The 24891-nt window shown below is 37.5% G+C and overlaps 1 protein-coding gene across 1 annotated transcript in view; it reads right to left on the bottom strand.

Moving 5' to 3' along the window:
• The window catches only part of LOC133634137 (sodium/potassium/calcium exchanger 3-like), an 83840-nt gene that overhangs the window by 31211 nt on the left and 27738 nt on the right, over positions 1-24891 (bottom strand). The window contains exons 3-6 of the mRNA XM_062027181.1: positions 15327-15403; positions 12350-12424; positions 2912-2996; positions 2700-2803 (exon numbers count right to left, since the gene is read on the bottom strand). Coding sequence (XP_061883165.1) covers positions 2700-2803; positions 2912-2996; positions 12350-12424; positions 15327-15403 — 341 coding nt within the window. The remainder of the gene's footprint in view (positions 1-2699; positions 2804-2911; positions 2997-12349; positions 12425-15326; positions 15404-24891) is intronic.

The raw sequence follows: 24891 nt of genomic DNA, 5'->3' as shown, positions 1-24891 counted from the left end.
ACTTAATATTTTCTCACTAAATGTAATGGATTTTTTCTCAGTTTGACAGAAACAATATATGTACTCCTTGTAATTGCGTACATTTTAAACTTTAATAGTATCTGATATTGCAACAAATACTACAGTATATTATCATACTTTCCAAATGTTTTGTCTAAATAAAAATACTTAACTTTACAGCAAACTACCCATTAATTAATAAAAATGACAATAAATTGTACCTTGTCCTTTACAGCATATTACTGTAAATTGAAAAAACTACTACTGTATTTTGCGTTAAAATTCTGTTGACTAAGCTGCCAGTTTTTGACTGTAAAATCTATGGTTGCTGTTTTTAACGATGTATTACTGTAAATGAAAAAACTACCGTATTTTTCGGACTATAAATCGCAGTTTTTTTCATAGACATAGACTTATACTCAGGAGCGACTTGTGTGAAATTATTAACACATTACCGCGAAATATCAAATAATATTATTTAGCTCATTCACGTAAGAGACTAGACGTATAAGATTTCATGGGATTTAGCGATTAGGAGTGACAGATTGTTTGGTAAACGTATAGCATGTTCTATAACTTATAGTTATTTGAATGACTCTTACCATAATATGTTACGTTAACATACCAGGCACATTCTCAGTTGGTTATTTATGCCTCATATAACGTACACTTGTTCAGCCTGTTGTTCACTATTCTTTATTTATTTTAAATTGCCTTTCAAATGTCTATTCTTGGTGTTGGCTTTTATCAAATACATTTCCCCAAAAAATGCGACTTATACTCCAGTGCGACTTATATATGTTTTTTCCTTCTTTATTATGCATTTTCGGCCGGTGCGCCTTATACTCCGAAAAATACGGTACTTAATATTTTCTCACTAAATGTAATGGATTTTTTCTCAGTTTGACAGAAACAATATATGTACTCCTTGAAATTGCGTACAGTTTAAACTTTAATAGTATCTGATATTGCAACAAATACTACAGTATATTATCATACTTTCCAAATGTTTTGTCTAAATAAAAATACTTAACTTTACAGCAAACTACCCATTAATTAATAAAAATGACAATAAATTGTACCTTGTTCTTTACAGCATATTACTGTAAATTGAAAAAACTACTACTGTATTTTGCGTTAAAATTCTGTTGACTAAGCTGCCAGTTTTTGACTGTAAAATCTACGGTTGCTGTTTTTAACGATGTATTACTGTAAATGAAAAAACTACCGTATTTTTCGGACTATAAATCGCAGTTTTTTTCATAGACATAGACTTATACTCAGGAGCGACTTGTGTGAAATTATTAACACATTACCGTGAAATATCAAATAATATTATTTAGCTCATTCACGTAAGAGACTAGACGTATAAGATTTCATGGGATTTAGCGATTAGGAGTGACAGATTGTTTGGTAAACGTATAGCATGTTCTATATGTTATAGTTATTTGAATGACTCTTACCATAATATGTTACGTTAACATACCAGGCACGTTCTCAGTTGGTTATTTATGCCTCATATAACGTACACTTATTCAGCCTGTTGTTCACTATTCTTTATTTATTTTAAATTGCCTTTCAAATGTCTATTCTTGGTGTTGGGTTTTATCAAATAAATTTCCCCCAAAAATGCGACTTATACTCCAGTGCGACTTATATATGTTTTTTTCCTTCTTTATTATGCATTTTCGGCCGGTGCGACTTATACTCCGGAGCGACTTATACTCCGAAAAATGCGGGATGTTATGATGCCCAATTCATTTTTTTTTTAGTTAAATCTGATCTTTTCATGTTTTCACAAAAAAAACATGTCTAATGTAAACAGAATGGATCCATGAAATGTACCCACATGCACACAAAACATGACGTATTCGCCCTACAGTTAATTTGTGGAAGTAAATATGGCCCAGATTCCTGTAGGTCTCAGTCCTGACGCATGTGTGGCAATTTCAAGGATTTTGTGCAATTCGGGTCAACATTTTCTTAACGGATTTATTTTCCATAGGTGATTTTCAATTTTGGCTTTCCGATATTTGTGCAGCCCTTTCTGTGATGTCTGTTCCAAGAAGCGTGTGAGTCAGGAGTCAGGGGAGAGAAGACGACAGCCTTCATGCGGCCTCTCCTGTGAGTAGTGAGAAATTGTGCAAGACCAACTCACAAAACTAATGTCGCCAGAGCACCACTGAGCCGGCAGACCAAGGTACAAACCAAGACCAAGCCAGAGAACTTCCTCTTCAACACAGTCTGACACCTCTACCGTCAAACGTTTTCGCCACTGACTGTTTCCTGCTCCTTTGTCAGCTAATGCTTTCCACGCTAATGCTATTTTGACAAAGATTTGTGATGTTTGTCACCTTTTAATGACATATACAGTAGGTCAGATGAACGCGACCTGGGTGTCCAAACTGCAGTCGCATCAAATACATTTCGGATTTATGACCAGATACGAAAACAGGTCGGATTCTAAAAGCTCAGAATTTTATTGTTCGAACTGGCATGAAAACATCAGACACGCCACATATGGGCAAACAAATCAAAATTGACTTGCACTGTGAACATGGACTCCGTCTCAGTCTTTTTTAAATTTAGTACAACTGCAAAATAAGCCACCATGGGGCTAAAGAAAGTGTCTACTTTGGTCAATATTAAAAAGTGGTATGAAGAGACTAGGTCAGCAAATGAATGTCTTTTTTCCATACCTGTCCTGCAAAGAAGCCACACACACCGATGATGCAGAGTATGTTAAAGACTGCGGAGCCCACAATGGTCCCCACACCAACGTCACCTTTGGTGATGAACACACCTATGGAGAAAGTCAGTCAACCAGCATGCACACACAGACACACCTTTTTAAAGCTTTTAAAATAACTCTTCATGCATGACAACGTGACGTGTTAGCAGATCATCATACCTATGATGGAAGTGAAGAGCTCGGGAGCTGAGCTGCCCGCGGCCATGAAGGTTGCACCTGCCACATCTTCACTAAGATTTAGACGCTGCAATAGATGGGTTTTAACTGTTATTGTTAAAGTAGATACATACATTAGCTAAGCAGCCTGACAGACATGCAGGTACTGTAGTATCTGTTGCAATGTGATGGCACATGTTTTTAAAGCGTTGTGTGTCAGCACACATCCACTTTTAGGCCCAATAGTTGCATAGTGGTCAAACATACTGAACTAGATGAGGCAATTCCTAGAGAAATTGCGTGTGAATGCTCCAATGCTGAAGTAGAACTGAAATCCTGGAATTTTTTTAGAATTTAGAATTGTTGCAGGACAGCACACAATTCCCAAACAGGCTGAATATTTTGAAGTTGGAACAGTTTGAATCAGATGAAAAATGTGGGAATTGTCCCATTCATTTCAATGGGATTTTACACCAAAATTGGGAATTTCAGGAAAAGCGGGAATTTTTTTGAAAATGGTAAAAAACTTGAATGGTCTGAATGAGTTGAAATGGTTGGTGTTGACATTTTTCAAATTGGTCCAGAAATGTTGAAGTAGTAACATGTTGAATTGAGAAATGGTATTACGGAATTCCTGGAATTTCGGAAAAAAACAGGAATTTTTCAAGTTCAAAAAACAACTTCGTATTTTGTCCTGATTAAAAAGAATGTTTTGACGATGGAACGGTTGAAATGCGTTGAAAAATGGGGAAGGAGTAGTCGCCAGAAAAAAGGGTGGAAATAGGGCTTTGGAAAAGCAGGAATTCTGGAAAATCCTGGAATTTTTTTGAACTTGGAAAAATGATAGTTTGAATTTTCAGAATGGTGGAATGTGATGAAGGTGGAAGGGTTTGAATTGGTTGAAAAATGTGGAAATGGTGGAAGTTTGCAAAATGGCCAATTCATTTTGAATGGAAAACATGTCACGGAATTCCTGGAAATTTTGGAAAAATGGGGAATTTTTACAGTTCAAAAAACAACTTTGTATTTTGTCCTGATTAAAAAGAATGTTTTGACGATGGAACGGTTAAAATGCGTTGAAAAATGTGGAAAGAGGAGTCGCCAGAAAAAAGGTGAAAATAGGGCTTTGGAAAAGCAGGAATTCTGGAAAATCCGGGAATTTTTTTAACTTGGAAAAATTATGGTTTGAATTTTCAGGATGGTGGAATGTGTTGAAGGTGGAATGATTTGAATAGGTTGAAAATGTGGAAATGGTGAAAGTTTGAAAAATGGCCAATTCATTTTGAATGGGAAAAATGTCACGGAATTCCTGGAATTTCGGAAAAAACTGGAATTTTTACAGTTCGAAAAACAACTTTGTATTTTGTCCTGATTAAAAAGAATGTTTTGACGATGAAACGGTTAAAATGCGTTGAAAAATGTGGAAAGAGGAGTCGCCAGAAAAAAGGGTGAAAATAGGGCTTTGGAAAAGAGGGAATTCTGGAAAATCCGGGAATTTTTTTAACTTAGAAAAACGATGGTTTGAATTTCCAGGATGGTGGAATGTGTTGAAGGTGGAATGATTTGAATAGGTTGAAAAATGTGGAAATGGTGAAAGTTTGAAAAATGGCCAATTCATTTTGAATGGGAAAAATGTCACGGAATTCCTGGAATTTCGGAAAAAACGGGAATTTTTACAGTTCGAAAAACAACTTTGTATTTTGTCCTGATTAAAAAGAATGTTTTGACGATGGAACGGTTAAAATGCGTTGAAAAATGTGGAAAGAGGAGTCGCCAGAAAAAAGGGTGAAAATAGGGCTTTGGAAAAGAAGGAATTCTGGAAAATCCGGGAATTTTTTTAACTTGGAAAAATGATGGTTTGAATTTCCAGGATGGTGGAATGTGTTGAAGGTGGAATGATCTGAATAGGTTGAAAAATGTGGAAATGGTGGAAGTTTGAAAAATGGCCAATTCATTTTGAATGGGAAAAATGTCAAGGAATTCCTGGAATTTCGGAAAAATGGGGAATTTTTACAGTTCAAAAAACAACTTTGTATTTTGTCCTGATTAAAAAGAATGTTTTGACGATGGAACGGTTAAAATGCGTTGAAAAATGTTGAAAGAGGAGTCGCCAGAAAAAAGGGTGAAAATAGGGCTTTGGAAAAGCAGGAATTCTGGAAAATCCGGGAATTTTTTTAACTTGGAAAAATGATGGTTTGAATTTCCAGGATGATGGAATGTGTTGAAGGTGGAATGATTTGAATAGGTTGAAAAATGTGGAAATGGTGAAAGTTTGAAAAATGGCCAATTCATTTTGAATGGGAAAAATATCACGGAATTCCTGGAATTTCGGAAAAAACGGGAATTTTTACAGTTCAAAAAACAACTTTGTATTTTGTCCTGATTAAAAACAATGTTTTGACGATGAAACGGTTAAAATGCGTTGAAAAATGTGGAAAGCGGAGTCGCCAGAAAAAAGGGTGAAAATAGGGCTTTGGAAAAGAGGGAATTCTGGAAAATCCGGGAATTTTTTTAACTTGGAAAAATGATGGTTGAATTTCCAGGATGGTGGAATGTGTTGAATGTGGAATGATTTGAATAGGTTGAAAAATGTGGAAATGGTGAAAGTTTGAAAAATGGCCAATTCATTTTGAATGGGAAAAATGTCACGGAATTCCTGGAATTTCGGAAAAAACGGGAATTTTTACAGTTCGAAAAACAACTTTGTATTTTTTCCTGATTAAAAAGAATGTTTTGACGATGGAACGGTTAAAATGCGTTGAAAAATGTGGAAAGAGGAGTCGCCAGAAAAAAGGGTGAAAATAGGGCTTTGGAAAAGCAGGAATTCTGGAAAATCCGGGAATTTTTTTTAACTTGGAAAAATGATAGTTTGAATTTCCAGGATGGTGGAATGTGATGAAGGTGGAAGGGTTTGAATTGGTTGAAAAATGTGGAAATGGTGGAAGTTTGCAAAATGGCCAATTCATTTTGAATGGAAAACATGTCACGGAATTCCTGGAAATTTTGGAAAAAACGGGAATTTTTACAGTTCAAAAAACAACTTTGTATTTTGTCCTGATTAAAAAGAATGTTTTGACGATGGAACGGTTGAAATGCATTGAAAAATGTGGAAAGAGGAGTCGCCAGAAAGAAGGTGAAAATAGGGCTTTGGAAAAGCAGGAATTCTGGAAAATCCGGGAATTTTTTTAACTTGGAAAAATGATGGTTTGAATTTTCAGGATGGTGGAATGTGTTGAAGGTGGAATGATTTGAATAGGTTGAAAAATGTGGAAATGGTGAAAGTTTGAAAAATGGCCAATTCATTTTGAATGGGAAAAATGTCACGCAATTCCTGGAATTTCGGAAAAAACAGGAATTTTTACAGTTCGAAAAACAACTTTGTATTTTGTCCTGATTAAAAAGAATGTTTTGACGATGAAACGGTTAAAATGCGTTGAAAAATGTGGAAAGAGGAGTCGCCAGAAAAAAGGGTGAAAATAGGGCTTTGGAAAAGCAGGAATTCTGGAAAATCCGGGAATTTTTTTAACTTGGAAAAATTATGGTTTGAATTTCCAGGATGGTGGAATGTGTTGAAGGTGGAATGATTTGAATAGGTTGAAAAATGTGGAAATGGTGAAAGTTTGAAAAATGGCCAATTCATTTTGAATGGGAAAAATGTCAAGGAATTCCTGGAATTTCGGAAAAATGGGGAATTTTTACAGTTCAAAAAACAACTTTGTATTTTTTCCTGATTAAAAAGAATGTTTTGACGATGGAACGGTTAAAATGCGTTGAAAAATGTGGAAAGAGGAGTCGCCAGAAAAAAGGGTGAAAATAGGGCTTTGGAAAAGAGGGAATTCTGGAAAATCCGGGAATTTTTTTAAATTGGAAAAATGACGGTTTGAATTTCCAGGATGGTGGAATGTGTTGAAGGTGGAATGATTTGAATAGGTTGAAAAATGTGGAAATAGTGAAAGTTTGAAAAATGGCCAATTCATTTTGAATGGGAAAAATGTCACGGAATTCCTGGAATTTTGGAAAAATGGGGAATTTTTACAGTTCAAAAAACAACTTTGTATTTTGTCCTGATTAAAAAGAATGTTTTGACGATGGAACGGTTAAAATGCGTTGAAAAATGTGGAAAGAGGAGTTGCCAGAAAAAAGGGTGAAAATAGGGCTTTGGAAAAGCGGGAATTCTGGAAAATCCGGGAATTTTTTTAAATTGGAAAAATGATAGTTTGAATTTCCAGGATGGTGGAATGTGTTGAAGGTGGAATGACTTGAATAGGTTGAAAAATGTGGAAATGGTGAAAGTTTGAAAAATGGCCAATTCATTTTGAATGGGAAAAATGTCACGGGAATTCCTGGAATTTCTGAAAAAACGGGAATTTTTACAGTTCAAAAAACAACTTTGTATTTTGTCCTGATTAAAAAGAATGTTTTAACGATAGAACGGTTGAAATGCGTTGAAAAATGTCGAAGGAGTAGTCGCCAGAAAAAAGGGTGGAAATAGGGCTTTGGAAAAGAAGGAATTCTGGAAAATCCTGGGATTTTTTGGAACTTGGAAAAATTATAATTTGAATTTCCAGAATGGTGGAATGTGTTGAAGGTGGAAGGGTTTAAATAGGTTGAAAAATGTGGAAATGGTGGAAGTTTGAAAAATGGCCAATTAATTTTGAAAGGGAAAAATGTCCCGGAAAACCTGGAATTCTGGGAAATCTGGGAATCTTAGGAATTTTTCAAGGGAAAGCCCACGATCCCCGAATAGGCTGAACAGTTTGAATCGGGTGAAAAATGTGGAAGGTAGAGCGCGCCAACATCTGGAGAAGAAAAATAATAAGTTGTATGAATTTTGGTGTAGAAAACCATACGTGTCAATGCTTTGGAGCATTCACACAATAAATGGACATCATGGCTACATCCAGACTAGCCGGCGCCATCTCTCTCTAAGATGTGAGAAGAGAGGTCCCAAAGGGCCCGGAGCCATATGGAGTAATTCGGGATCTCAGGGGTATCAGATGAAAATAAAACTTCTTGGCCCTATCTCAGGCCAGGACAAATGGCAGAAGTATGTGTCTTGTGTCTTGGGGACTCTAACTTTATGACACATATGGAACTTGTTACCAGCCCAAAGACCAATGGTCACGAGCCAGACATGTGAGAGCCAATTTTGGGATAAAGGAGTTGAAGTAGTTAAGCACTAGGGGACTATAAGGAACAGTTTTTGGTGCACACACAGGAGGAGAGATATCATTTGGCTAGAATCTCCCCAGGTACTGCAGGACCTGTTGTGACGTGTGCTTGTTCCATAAAGTAGCCTTCGTTCAACGATCAACCACAACCGCGCCACCCATAAGTCTAGGAGAAGACGCAACAAATTTGGCGTTCACCAATGAGCAACTCCTTTGCTCCGAAGTCCACAGCTGTGCAGCTCTTTGTCAGACAGGCTCTCTCTGTCAGCTGGCAAACTAAAAAGGTGAGTTTTTCCTCACACATGAGAGACAGACTTGGTTTCTTGAACTTGCTGGACAGATGTTTTGGGGCAGGCTATAAATAGAACTGTGATTTAATTGTACTTAACCTCAAACGATGCTGACTCCACAAGTGCATGACTGTGATATTGTGCAAGTAATGTCTTGTAAGTAGCTTACTTTTGTAGGATTACCAATCAAACAACATTGTTTCATAATCTAACATTGCCACATTATGTATCAATTATATTTTTTTATTGAACTGTGCAGAATACATGCACTCAAAGTACTGTATATAATCTTGCAAAGCCCTGTGTTAGGTATTTCTACTGTCTTTGCAGTGATAATTATGACACTTCGTTGATTTTATATCAGACTAGATATTTTATTAGTTATAATTTGATGTTCCAATATAATATATATATACCAATATATCAATACTGGGTTAGAGCGGAATATACGATTTCTTCAGGGAAAATCCCCTGGAGAGCAGGGAAACCTGCGAAACAGGCTTGTAGGGATGAAATAGCCTCTGTTTTTTTCCTGACTAAATATTTTATTAGTTATAATTTCAAATAAAAAAAAAAAAATATATATATATATATATATATATATATATATATATATATATATATATATATATATATATATATATATATATATATATATATATATATATATATATATATATATATATATATATATATATATATATATATATATTATACTAGATATTTTATTAGTTATAATTTGAAATAAATATATATATATATATATATATATATATATATATATATATATATATATATATATATATATATATATATATATATATATATATATATATATATATATATATTTATGTGTGGGAAAAAATCACAAGACTATTTCATCTCTACAGGCCAGTTTCGTGAGGGTTTCCTCAATCATCAGGATATTTTAATGGAAGCATTCACATACCATGGTTTGTATAGGGCACAGAGAGGGTGGGTACAGGCAGGCGTAGGGGCGTGGTGATTGGCTCATGTGTTACCTAGGAGGTGTTTCCTTCTGTGACGGCATGCTGATACAATTTCGCTGCGCTTGTTGAGGGATGACAAGTCTGGACTGTATATAATAAACAGTTTCTCTTTTAAGCATAGGTTGCATCTTGTATTACCACTGTTGTAAGGTGTGCTGGATGCAAGAATTTGCCATGTTATGGAATATTCAACATTATTGTCTTTGAGATTCCAAATGTGTTTACTGAGTTCTGTAGTGTTCCGCAAGCTTTTGCTTCTGAAAGAGGCTTTGTGATTGTTCCATCTGGTTTTGAATGCTCCCTCAGTTAATCCTACATATGTGTCGGATGTGTTAATGTCCTTGCGTGTTACCTTTGCTTGGTAAACGACTGATGGTTGTAAGCACCCCCCGTTGAGAGGGCAATCAGGTTTCTTGCGGCAGTTACAGCCTTTGTCGGTTTTGGAGTCGTTCTGCCTGGTGGTGGACGGCTCCTTTTCAATTGCTTTATTGTGGTTTGAAATGATTTGTCGTATGTTGTTCATGCAGCTGTAGCTCAATTTAATGTTGTTCTTGTTGAATACTTTTCTTAGGGTGTTGCCTTTGGGGAAGTGTTTGTCGATCACGGTGATCAAAGAGATCAAAGAGAACGGCCTACGGATCACGATTGAAGCCAACAAGCAAACCGTCAACTTCCTCGACGTCACTTTCAACCTGAGGAATAACAGCTACCAACCATTCACGAAACCCAACACAACACTCCAATACGTGCACCATGACAGCAACCACCCACCCACCACCATGAAAAGAATACCTACCGGTATTAATAAAAGACTATCGATGCTGTCATCTAGCAAAGCTGAATTCGACAAAGCAACCCCCCCGTACCAAAAAGCACTTGATGAAAGCGGATACAACTTCACCCTCACCTACGAACCCACGCCAGGGAACCAACCAAAAAGGAGCAGAAAACGAAACAACATTATCTGGTACAACCCCCCATACAGCAAGAACGTCTCAACTAATATTGGCCACAAATTCCTCACCCTGATCGACACATGAAACAGGCCTGTAGAGATGAAATAGTCTTGTGATTTTTTCCCACACATACATATTACGCTCTACCACGGTATCGAGCACTATTTTTTTGGATACTACAAGCCTGTTTCTAAAGTATAATGCCATGTGAGTACAGTCCTGGATCGAGATGGACAAAAGGAAACCACTACCATTACATTGCACCCAGTGGACAAACACTGAAAGCAACAAACGATACATACATTTTGAAATTCTTGTATTCTCATATATTCACCCAGGTATCCACTTGGCCTTAAGTTTGCTGTCTTGTTGTAATAATTTCACTGACAAATTTTAATGGGGTTCTCTCATCCTGATTAGCTTTTGGATGAAGGCCAACCAAAGTTGAATCAGAAATTAATCGTACTCGTTTGACTATCCCTTTAAGGGGTGGGTTTTTCAACTAGGCGATCATACTTGACCTGTTGGTCCTGGATAATTCATTACTTAGCTGGTTTTTTTGGTGACACCTAATGGCCACAATAATTCATTAAGTTAAGTTGAATGATGCGGACATGTTTGTTACTGGATTTTTTCTGATACGCTTCTGCCTTGGAGACTTTGTATGCGTAAGTAATTTGCAACTATAATTATTTAATACCTGTTTATATTGACAATTGTGCTGGTTACAATATTGTTCAATGAAGGACATTTATTATGTGTGTCAAGCTGTTGTGTAGCTGCCAGCTCCTAATAGCCTATAGCCTACTATGTTTACCATTTTTAAATGACTTGACTAAAATACAAAAAAATACTAACCTTTTGTTGTAATTGGAGGACATTAAGATGTTAACTGGTTGTCCAGATGTTTACAAGTAAACATGTTGCAGGAATGCTTGTATCAGCGATTTTACATTAAAGGCCTACTGAAAGCCACTACTACCGACCACGCAGTCTGATAGTTTATAATCAATGATGAAATCTTAACATTGCAACACATGCCAATACGGCCGGGTTAACTTATAAAGTGCAATTTTAAATTTCCCGCCACACTTCCGGTTGAAAACGTCTAGATATGATGACGTATGCGCGTGACGTCAATGGTTGATACGGAAGTATTCGGACCCATTGAATCCAATACAAAAAAGCTCTGTTTTCATCACAAAATTCCACAGTATTCTTGTTTCTATCTGCATTTGAGCCCGATGCTATCACGTTAGCTCAGTAGCTAAAGAGCTTCGCCGATGTATTGTCGTGGAGATAAAAGTCACTGTGAATGTCCATTTCGCGTTCTCGACTCTCATTTTCAAGAGGATATAGTATCTGAGGTGGTTTAAAATACAAATCCGTGATCCACAATAGAAAAAGGAGAAAGTGTGGAATCCAATGAACCCTTGTACCTAAGTTCCGGTCAGAGCGAAAAAAGATACGTCCTGCACTGCCTCTCTAGTCCTTCACTCTCACTTTCCTCATCCACAAATCTTTCATCCTCGCTCAAATAATGGGGTAATAGTCGCTTTCTCGGTCCGAATCTCTCTCGCTGCATTGAAAACAATGGGGAAATGTGAGGAGTCCTTCCTCCTGTGACGTCACGTTACTTCCGGTACAGGCAAGGCTTTTTTAAATCAGCGACCAAAAGATGCAAACTTTATCGTCGTTGTTCTCTACTAAATCCTTTCAGCAAAAATATGGCAATATCGCGAAATGATCAAGTATGACACATAGAAAGGATCTGCTATCCCCGTTTAAATTTAAAAAATTCATTTCAGTAGGCCTTTAAAGCCGATAATAATCTGATTTTGCTGATATTGAACTGCTATACCCGATATCAATATTGGAATGGGACACCCCCTACTTATTACATATTGGTGACATTTCACAAATTGAGAAAAAAAAATATGCATTGTATTGAAACACATACTCAAATCTGATTTTATGCATGCATTTCTTAACATTCTCATTCAAACACTGATACCTGACATATCTTCTCCAGGGAGGGGACAAAGTAGTCATCGCAGACCAAAGCTAGAGCACAGAACATGTAAATGGTCTGTGAAGAGAGAAGGAAAGTGATAACAATTACACAAGGATCAGTAAGCATGACTACGCTGCCAAATGTGATTTTAGCATCTTAAAAAGCTTCAGCTGAACCAGTGATATTTCTTCTGTAGACTTCATCGTCTTTTGTGTTTCCCTTTGATCCAATTTAACCTTTTGATTGTGTCCTAAAGAACAAAAAATTATGCATTGTAGTTCCTACTGACACTTTAAAGTCATATGCAAATCACCATAAAAAAACGTAACACAAGAAACAGAAATCAGAAGCGTCTGTGATCTGATACCAGACATCTCAGAAATAAATGCACTACCAATATTAAAAAGGCCAAATCTCAATATAATGTATCCGTCACTGATGAGAACCTAAATAAAACCTCAGAAATTCTGGAAATCAATTCAAACAATCAAACAGAAGCTCCTTCCGAACTTCAAAAAAAAAAAGATATACAAACAAAACAAAACAAAGATGTTGGTACAACTACTTTTGATCAGAGACGGATTGAACACACAGATGTTACTGATAAGTAAACACTAGTCTCTTTCTGTTAATAGACATTTCCAGAGTTTACTAGTCTCTTTCTGTTAATAGAAATTTCCAGTCTATGCCTACATTTGTTCTAAAGAATTCTGATCCAGTTTGTGACGAAATGCAAGTCTTAAATTGCTTTCATGAGCATTTTATTACTTGTTGGAGTCTCTGTCATCTGGATCTGACAATTCATGCACAGATCATCCTATATTTTCTGTAGATTCATTCAATTGTGTACCTTTTACTGTACAGGAAGTACATAAATCCCTCAAAGCCATGAACCACAAGAAACCCCCTGGATCCTGACTTAATGGAGACTTACTTTTTAGAATTTGCAGCTGATTTTTTAGCGGAGTCTTTAAAAAATCTTTTCAATCTTTCAATCAAAACCAAATAAATCTCATCTGTTGAGAAATCCTCTTTTGTTCTACCTTAATTAAAAGGTGGTGATCTAGCAATTTTAACCAACCATAGGCCAATATGTATCAGTATTGACAATGACTTTCTCTATTCCAATGATATTCTCACAAAATATCAGTCAGGTTTTACAATAAAGCACAGTACGATTACAGCTCCAAAAAGGTGATCAAGGATACTATTATTGCACTTGACAAAATACAATGTTTTGCTTGTCTTTTTATTGACCTAAACAAAGCTTTTGATATTGTTTGTCGTGCTATTAAAAAAATATATATATTTTTTTGGGATTGTCCGATGGAGCATTTGCTTGTTTTTCAAATTATTCGTGTAATTGGACTTATTACTCAGTGGATGGACATGTGTCAGAATTTGTGATTGTTCACAAGGAGGTGCCACAGGGCTCCGTGTTGGAACCCCCTTTATTTAATATCAACCAGCTAAACTTTGTCTACATCAAATTAAGTACGTTTTAAACCAACATCAATTTGCAATGCCGTAAACAACGGCACTATAACAAACACACACACACACACACACACACACACACACACACACACACACACACACACACACACACACACACACACACACACACACACACACACACACACACACACACACACACACACACATTCTTGTATTTCTCACCTTCTTGAGACTTCCGAAAAATGCCTACCTCTTTAGGACCACACCTTCTATATACAAAGTATATATAAAGATTTGTATTTACAACATTGATAATATATACATACTATGCAAATATAAAAACGCTTGTTGTGAAAAATTTGTTGGAATTTCACAAGAAAAATGTCAGAATTTCACAAGAAAAACTTAGAATTTTGGCAGTATTATAATAAAAGTCATAATTTTACTCAACGCAAGTACAAATTTTACAACAAAAACTGAACATCTGTGCAATATTACGATAAAAGTTGGAATTTTACTCATAACAGTCGCAATTTTACAAGAAAAGCTTCACATTTTGGCAATTTTATGAAAAGAGTTATAATTTTACTCGACTTAAGTCACAATTTTTATAAGAAACTTAAACATTTTGGCAATATTATAATAATCATCGGAATTTTACTTGGCAAAATTATGACCAAAGTCATAATATTACTCAAAAAATTTCACTATTTTACTGTAAATATTGTAATTTGTCATTATCGTCACCTTTTTTGTAAGGGGCGCCGGAAGTTGGCAGACGTAGATCCTGTTCTGTCTCCCTGTAATGTTTGTTTGTCTGATCTTGAATGGGATTGTGCTGAAAATTTTTATTTCCCCTCGAGGATTAATAAAGTATTTCTGATTCTTATTCTATTATAATTGTTTTTTAATCTACATTAGTTACTTCAAGTTGTTACAGTATGCCTCTATATACATATTTATTTAATACATTTTGGCCAAAGGGGGAGCATTTCAATTTCTTACACACACTTGTTATTACATATGTTGGCCAGAGGGGGGAGCAACTTCAAATTATCAATCAATCAATCAATGTTTATTTATATAGCCCTAAATCACAAGTGTCTCAAAGGGCTGTACAAGCCACAACGACATCCTCGGTACAGAGCCCACATTATTACACACACTTGTTATTTCATATGTTGACCAGAAGGAGGAGCACTTTTAAAACCGACACACAGTCAATTTGAACAATCTCTCCTTTTTGGGACCACCCTAATTTTAAAAGATTTCACCACCAGGGGTGCAAATGAGACGTTCTCTATTAGATGCAATGGTTTTCCGTATTGGGACGTTAGAAAATGAATCGATGGATGGAAAATATTTGTGTGTGTATGGACATATGCCTTATTCAGATACTTATCCATAGGGTCTCATCTTCCTATATGCATAATACCAGCCAGGCTTAATTTAAAAAGTACTGGTTTCATAAATTAGTAAAAGCCCACTCTTAAATTATACAGACGCACACTTAACTTACACACAAGACATGCAAGGCCACTGCTCCTTCTGTTCTCTCTTTGTTGGTGAACAGGTCTGTGGGGAACTCCTGCAAAGCTGCAAGACAAAGAAACACAGCAATAATGGACAAGGAGATACAGCAGATCTGCCATTATCACTTTATTGTAGGGATGTTCCGATCAGGGTTTTATGCGACTGATTCTGATCGTCCATGAGTGAGATCGGCCGATACCAAAACTAATCACATGTATTGCTGGTAAATTTTTCAATTTACAGTCGTCCCTTGCCACACCTTTGATGCCTGCAACATGTTTCAAAAAAGCCACCACAAGTGGCAAGAAAGACTGAGAAAGTTGAGGAATGCTCATCAAACACTGTTTTGGAACATCCCACAGGTGAACAGGCTAATTGGGAACAGGTGGGTGCCATGATTGGGTATAAAAGCAGCTTCCATGAAATGCTCAGTCATTCACAAACAAGGACGGGGCGAGGGTCACCACTTTGTAAACAAAAGTGTGAGCAAATTGTCCAACAGTTCAAGAACAACATTTCTCAACGAGCTATTGCAAGGAATTTAGGTAATTCACCAACTACGGTCCGTAATATCATCAAAAGGTTCAGAGAATTGGGAGAAATCACTGCACGTAAGCGATGATATTATGGACCTTCGATCCCTCAAAAAGCGATGTGTAAAGGATATCACCACATGGGCTCAGGAACACTTCAGAAAACAACTGTCATCAACTACAGTTTGTCGCTTTTTGAATTAAATTACTTAAATAAATCCACTTTTTGGTCATATTCTAATTTGTTGAGCAGCCCCTGTATATTTTCAGTCTAAAGTACACTGTGCATGGATGTGGGATACATTTAAAATATTCTTGGTTTTTGATCTTTGAATAGGGGTATTGCTTTTTCCCCAAATACTGTAGGTTGCCCGTAGACCGCAGGTGGCTTAGCTTAGCTAACGCTAGCGCTAACATCCTACAAAATGCTACGTGTGTAACAGACTAAAACAGGCTCACTTACCTGTGTGAAAATGCTGTGAATACAGTGTTTCCCATAAACTGCCAAGATACCTGTGGCGGTATGGGCGTGGCTGTGGGAGTGGTCACCATGACATCATCGAGTAATTTGCATAATTTACTACAATGATATGATTTTCTCTAAAAAGGCTCAAAAAATGTATACTTACTAATTAATAATAACAGTTTTGTTTTAAAGGTCCATCCATCCATCCATCCATCCATCCATCCATCCATCCATCCATTTTACAATATAATTACAACACTTTATGTACATATTTATATACAGATTTGAACAATAAGTTATTCACTGAAATTTATTTATTAATTGTGGTTCTTACAAAAAATATATCTTATAAAATATAAAAGCTAAAATGTCTCTTAAAGCTCTGCCCCTTTAATTAGTGCATACTAAATAATTTAACTTTAGCCTACTACTACAACCATATTATTTACCAGCAACATAAAGTGAAACAGAGGCAGAGGTGTCCTGCCACACTTAGTAACAAATAAACAGAAAACAGTAGTGGTCAAATACAAATAAGTCAACAAGAGAAGTATCCTACACTTCTCTTTTGTAAAGTAAATCTGAACAGCCTATATGGGCATCTACATCAACTATATGATTTGCCTGAGAAGCTGGACAGGACAAAAAAAATTTAAAAAAATTTAAAAAATAATATTTTTTTTATTTGTGGCGGACGTAATTCTTTCGTGGCGGGCCGCCACAAATAAATGAATGTGTGGGAAACACTGGAATACACCAACATGTACCAGGTGATGGCTTTAAAAGTGATGTTTGATGGTCTCACGGCTTCAATTCAGGCTATATTCATAATCTCTTTATTAGCTCACTAACCCGACTTCCTTGGCTTTGCTTGAATGCTGAAAATAAATCTCACAAAATATTTTTTTTCCTGAAGCGATCATGACAACCATTGCGGCAGTTATTCTGCCATGTTTTGAACGTGTTAAAAAAAAAACAATAACTTTAGGACAGAGCATTCAGCCATGTAAATAAGCTATTCAGAGACCAGCAAGACCCACAATGTATTGCGTTTCCATGTCCTACTTTCAAACCCTATTAGAAATGGCAACAGCGGAGGATGTGCGACCCAGTCTGCCCCACAACAAGAGGATAAAGAAAAAGAAGGAGCTTACTGAGTACAGCGTCGGACTATAATGGCGGACTCGCGGAAAGCTCTTCGGGTAAATCTCTACCATATCAGCTGACATGTGCAAAAAAGTGGGTTCCATTTAAATGCACTGCAGGACTGCATCTAAAATGCCCAGAAAAAGTAGTACATGTCAGCTGCTTGTTTCAAAACATAGCAAAACAACACAGGTAAGAGCACCAGAATCAGAATCAGATTCACCTTTAATGGCCAGTTATGTTTAACACATAAGGAATTTGACTTAGTATAGACAGTTCACTTTTTGTTCAGTGTAAACAAGAAACATTATTTATTAAAGGAGCCATATGTAATATAACTGATAACAGTAGTTCAATCTGGAGAAAGGCCAAAAAACAAAATTAAATGCCCGTGACCTTCGATCCCTGCATCAAAAAGCGACATCAGTGTGTAAAGGATATCACCACATGGGCTCAGGAACACTTCAGAAAACCAGTCAGTAACTACAGTTTGTCGCTACATCTGTAAGTGCAAGTTAAAACTCTACTATGCAAAGCAAAAGCCATTTATCAACAACACCCAGAAACGCTGCCGGCTTCGCTGGGCCCGAGCTCATTTTAGATGAACTGATGCAAAGTGGAAAAGTGTTCTGTGGTCTGACGAGTCCACATTTCAAATTGTTTTTGGAAACTGTGGACGTCGTGTCCTCCGGACCAAAGAGGAAGATAACCATCCGGATTGTTATGGGCGCAAAGTTCAAAAGCCAGCATCTGTGATGGTATGGGGGTGTATTAGTGCCCAAGGCATGGGTAATCTGTGAAGGCACCATTAATGCTGAAAGGTACATACAGGTTTTGGAGCAACATATGTTGCCATCCAAGCAACGTCTTTTTAATGGACGCCCCTGCTTATTTCAGCAAGACAATGCCAAGCCACATTCTGCACTTGTTACAACAGTTTGGCTTCGTAGTAGCGAAGGAGATCTGGTGACCACAGATGATGCGCCAGCTGTCCAAAGTCGGGATCCAGGGTGGACCACTCATCTGTGCATCAGTTGGGGACGTCTCTGCGCTGCTGACCTGTCTCCACTCAAGATGATCTCCTGCTGGTCCCACTATGGACTGGACTCTCACACTATTATGTCAGATCCACTATGGACTGGACTCTCACACTATTATGTCAGATCCAGTATGGACTGGACTCTCACAATATTATGTTAGATCCACTATTGACTGGACTTTCACACTATTATGTTATATCCACTATGGACTGGACTTTCACACTATTATGTTAGATCCACTATGGACTGGACTCTCACACTATTATGTTAGATCCACTATGGACTGGACTTTCACACTATTATGTCAGATCAACTATGGACTGGACTCTCACAATATTATGTTATATCCACTATGGACTGGACTTTCACACTATTATGTTATATCCACTATGGACTGGACTTTCACACTATTATGTTAGATCCACTATGGACTGGACTCTCACACTATTATGCTAGATCCACTACGGACTGGACTCTCACAATATTATGTTAGATCCACTATGGACTGGACTTTCACACTATTATGTCAGATCCACTATGGACTGGACTCTCACAATATTATGTTAGATCCACTATGGACTGGACTTTCACACTATTATGTTATATCCACTATGGACTGGACTCTCACAATATTATGTTAGATCCACTATGGACTGGACTCTCACAATATTATGTTAAATCCACTATGGACTGGACTCTCACAATATCATGTTAGATCCACTATGGACTGGACTTTCACACTATTATGTTAGATCCACTATGGACTGGACTCTCACAATATTATGTTAGATCCACTATGGACTGGACTCTCACACTATTATGTCAGATCCACTATGGACTGGACTCTCACAATATTATGTTAGATCCACTATGGACTGGACTCTCACAATATTATGTTAGATCCACTATGGACTGGACTCTCACTATTATGTTAGATCCACTTTGGACTGGACTCTCACACTATTATGTTAAATCCACTATGGACTGGACTCTCACAATATTATGCTAGATCCACTATGGACTGGACTCTCACACTATTATGTTAGATCCACTATGGACTGGACTCTCACACTATTATGTTAGATCCACTATGGACTGGACTCTCACACTATTATGTTAGATCCACTATGGACTGGACTCTCACACTATTATGTTGGATCCACTATGGACTGGACTTTCACTATTATGTTAGATCCACTATGGACTGGACTTTCACTATTATGTTAGATCCACTATGGACTGGACTTTCACTATTATGTTAGATCCACTATGGACTGGACTCTCACAATATTATGTTAGATCCACTATGGACTGGACTCTCACAACATTATGCTAGATCCACTCGACGTCCATTGCACCGGTCGCCCAGGGGAGGGGAGGCAGTCCCCACATCTGCAGTCTCCTCCAAGGTTTCGCATTGTCATCCCATTGGGTTGAGTTTTTCTTTTGCCCTGATGTGGGATCTGAGCCGAGGATGTCGTTGTGGCTTGTGCAGCCCTTTGAGACACTCGTGATTTAGGGCTATATAAGTAAACATTGATTGATTGATTGATTTAACAGTGTCAGTAAGTTTTTTTTGATACACCTTCAAAGACACTCTATTCAGTACAATCAAATAACTGCTGGTTTGATTTTGTTTTACCAATTCTTCACAGTCCTTTATACAGGCTTAGTAGTTTTTAACTGCTGCCTGTAGGTTGGGATGAGGTGAACCAGACAGTGACCAAAGAGTCCTAAAGCTGCACGGGCAACAGGGCGAAAATAGTCTTTTATAAATATGTAGAAGTGGTCCAGTGTGTTAGCTCTCCCGGTGATGAGCAGGGAATCAGGATGTTTTTTTTCTCCACGTCTGCAATATTGTCAGCCAGGTATTGAAATGCTTCTGTTACGCCGGCCTGAGGTGGGATATAAACACTGACCATAATAAACGAGGTGAACTCCCACAGCAAAGAAACTGTATTACAGTTTCTAAGAAAAAAAACCCTCTCCAGATGTGGGCTACACGTCTGCGTCAGCAATGTGACATCTGTGCACCATCCTTCGTTTATAGCGTATATTCCGCCTCCATTCATCTTCCCAGAAAGCTTATTTAGGAACTGAAAGTCCGGTAGGTGTAGTGAGCTATCCGGGATGTGTTTACTGAGCCGGGTTTCGGTGAAACACAGGGTGGCGGATTTGCAAAAATCCATGTTTCTGGTGTTTGTCAATCTTACCAGCTATGGAGCGTAGATTTATCAAGTGAAGGGATGGAAGCGCAGTGCGTAATCCCCGCTGCCTCAGTTTATTGAGAGAGCCTGTTCATTTTCCTCATCTTCGGCGTCTCCGAACATAGTCCATATAGGTCCATTAGTTCTTCATTGGTAAAAGAGACGAGAGAATGGAGCAAAAAACTGCAGAAATAAAGAAAAACTAAACAATTACCAGAGAGTGCGGTACCGTGGCGACCATGAACTTGCAGTAAATGAGTGTCTTCATGGTGAAAGCCACATAGCTGTCAGGTTCAAAGACTGATGACATCTATTAAACAGACAAGAAGCAAGAAATCATGCAGAGACAGAGTTCAATTTAGCTCATGAGGAGAACGCATGGAGCTGCACACTTAGTCACAGTCTCGCCCTACGCTCTAAGGTACAGCTCCCGTGTCCCTCTATTTATTCAGGAGTTCCCCAGTCCACATCACTGAGGCCGCCTCTAAAAGGAGTGGTCACACATACCATGCAAATCAGCTCCAGTACGCACAATACGTGACGGAATGTGCTGGGGCCTTGTGATTTCGCCTTGTCTCTGCTCTTTAACAGTAAGCGGCCGGAAGCAGAGGGGAAGAGAGGTACGGACGTAGATGAAAAGTCACGTTCTGGGAGAAGGAAACAGTTGATGAAACATGAGCATTAAAACTTTGTTAAAACCTGCAAGCTTGGATCCTGTGAAGTGTCTGTCAGTGGGACCGCTAGGAAGCGACCTCCACCAGCACTTTTTGTCTATGTGTTTTGATCCTCTGAGTTTGTTAGTGCTTGTTAAAAAAAACATTTTTTTTAATGTTTTTATTTTTTATAAATGCTATGTTGAAATTGTTACTAATATTGACACTGTTGTTGATAATATTCATTTTTGTTTGAGCTGCTTTTAGATTGTTTTGTGTCATGTTTGTGTGTCCTCTCAATTGCTCTGTTGATTGCTATTCTGAATGTTGCTGGGTCGGGTTTGGTTTTGGAATTGGAATTGCATTGTTATGGTATTGTTGTGTATTGTTTTGTTGGATTGAAAATTAATAAATAAATAAAAATAAACATTTGAGAGTATAACTCCGACTGTCTCTCCTTCAATATCATAACTTTCAGATACAGCATGATTGCAAAAGCCACAACAAATACAAACACAGACAGTACACAAGGATTAAGTTGCAACAAAACAGTAATTTGATGAGAAATAAAAAAATAGATGAGATGGATGATAGAGGCTCTGGAAATTAGGAAGCGGGGGGCCAACACTGTGAAGGGGCATACATGCTTCCGCACACCTGGGACGCTGTCCTTCATCGGCAACGCCAGGGCGGAGAACAGATACTGTATGGCTGGGTCAGGGAACTTTATTTATCAGGTAAATCTACTCTTAAAATGTTGCCTACTGTACTTTGATTGAAAATTGCTTGAATGTTCAAAATGTGAGCAGAAAATATTTCCTCTCGTTAATTTAACTGTGGAAGTTGCTTCCTAGCAACTCCACTGTAGACACGGCACAAGAGCCAAGCGTGCAGGTTTTAACAAAGTTTTAATGATCAATTGTTTTAACAAAGTCTTTCTCCAGCAAACATAACTTTTCGGTCACGTCCGTATCCTCTCTCTCTCTGCTCCCGGCCGCCTACTCTTAAAAACAACAGATGATTAGATTAACACGTACCACCTGTGAAATCTAATCACCTGCCAGCTGTGTCTCGCCGTCAGCACTGCCACGCCCCCGTCTGATGGTGCTCTGTCCTCAGCACCATGGACAGAGGCGGTGACCTTTGCTCCTGCAGGCAGCGCTGACAACATCTGCCCCCACATTAACCCCAAGTGTAGGTTGCACTTTATTCTAATAAGATTTAAATGCATTGGCCATTAATTGTTGTTTACTTGCTTGTTTGTATCCATAATTCATTTATACCCAATTAGATTGGTCAGATCTAGTTTAGCGGCTGGTGCCAAAACCAAAATAATTTCCAAAAACCAGAAGGGTGTGCCTGGGCAAGGAATATTTTGCCATATTGTAGTGAGAAAAACAACTGTTTGATGCAAACGAGCAATCCTACTGTCCAAAGCCAACTGCAGGCAGTCTTTGAAGTGTAATTTCTGTGTCTGTATGTATCGTATTGTCGTAAAAAATATAATATCGACCCTGAATTGCATCGGCAACCCCAAATAACAAATCGAATCGTTGTTAAAACAAATCGTTACACCCCTAATAACATATAAACTAAAGATTTTGATAACACTACAAGTGGTCTGCTAGCAACCAACATCAATGATCATCTACCAGTTTTCACAATCTATGACGGAAACTTCAAGAAGAGGAAACATGGATGACAAAAAGACACTTCGAAGACTATCCACAGAGACAAGTATGATCTCATCTAATGTCTTGGAATTGCAGCTGCATGCAAAGTCTAGGATAATACCTGCAAATTGGACTCAGAAGTGTAAGAACAACAACATATAACAAGTGGACAGCACAGTTATTATTACAGTCGCGATCAAAAGTTGACATACACTTGTAAAGAACATAATGTCATGCTGTCTTGAGTTTCCAATAATGTCTACAACTCTTATTTTTTTGTGATAGAGTGATTGGAGCACATACTTGTTGGTCACAAAAAACATTCATGAAGTTTGGTTCTTTTATGAATTTATTATGGGTCTACTGAAAATGTGAGCAAATCTGCTGGGTCAAAAGTATACATACAGCAATGTTAATCCTTTCCTTTTTTTTAATTCATTTATTTTTTATTTTATTATCTTTTTTTATTTTTTATTTTATTTGTTTATTGTCATTCAAATTTGAACTTTACAGTACAGATAAGAACGAAATTTCGCTACATTAGCTAATGGTAGTGCAGGATAAAAAAGCAATAAGGTGCATATATAAATAAATAAATAGGTTACTGTACAGATAAATATATTGCACTTTTTCATATGCATCCACGTTTATGGATGTATGTTATATTGTCTTTTTTATTCCAGCGAGTTAATCCATTTTGGGGGGAGTTGAGGGGATAATTATGATGCGTTCAAGAGTCTTACGGCCTGAGGGAAGAAGCTGTTACAGAACCTGGAGGTTCTGCTTCGGAGGCTGCGGCTAATATTTGCTTACATGTCCCTTGGCAAGTTTCACTGCAATAAGGCGCTTTTGGTAGCCATCCACAAGCTTCTGCTTGAATTTTTGACCACTCCTCTTGACAAAATTGGTGCAGTTCAGCTAAATTTGTTGGTTTTCTGACATGGACTTGTTTCTTCAGCATTGTCCACACGTTTAAATCAGGACTTTGGGAAGGCCATTCCAAAACCTTAATTCTAGCCTGATTTAGCCATTCCGTGACCACTTTTGACGTGTGTTTGGGGTCATTGTCCTGTTGGAACACCCAACTGCGCCCAAGACCCAACCTCCGGGCTGATGATTTTAGGTTGTCCTGAAGAATTTGGAGGTAATCCTCCTTTTTCATTGTCCCATTTGAAGCACCAGTTCCATTGGCAGCAAAACAGGCCCAGAGCATAACACTACCACCACCATGCTTGACGGTGGGTATGGTGTTCCTGGGATTAAAGGCCTCACCTTTTCTCCTCTAAACATATTGCTGGGTATTTTGGCCAAACAGCTCAATTTTTGTTTCATCTGACATCACATGGACAAAGATAAGACCTTCTGGAGGAAAGTTCTGTGGTTTTTTACTTGTGACCAACAAGTATGTGCTTCAATCACTCTATCACAAAAAAATAAGAGTTGTAGAAAGTATTGGAAACTCAAGACAGCCATGACATTATGTTCTTTACAAGTGTATGTAAACTTTTGATCTCGACTGTATATCCGTGTTAAATGTTAAATTAAAAAAATACACATTATTAAACAAGTAACATTTATTACCACATGGACACACACAAAAGTACCTAAAACTGGTACCATTGCCAATTATAGGTACCAATATTGATTTCCAGCTACAGGGAATTTGTTCGAATGTGAAAAAGGTACCCATTCCTACATACAGTACATATTTAAATATTTTGACGAGGCTCTTTAAGGTAAAACATCCCTTTAATTATTATTATTATTATTTTATTATTATATTATAAATAATTATTTGTTTGTTTAATCTCTGTGATGTAAGTGTTGACATGT

Source organism: Entelurus aequoreus, linkage group LG18 (genome assembly GCF_033978785.1).
Source record: "Entelurus aequoreus isolate RoL-2023_Sb linkage group LG18, RoL_Eaeq_v1.1, whole genome shotgun sequence".
Lineage (NCBI taxonomy): Eukaryota > Metazoa > Chordata > Actinopteri > Syngnathiformes > Syngnathidae > Entelurus > Entelurus aequoreus.
This window is presented reverse-complemented; position numbering and strand designations above follow the sequence as displayed.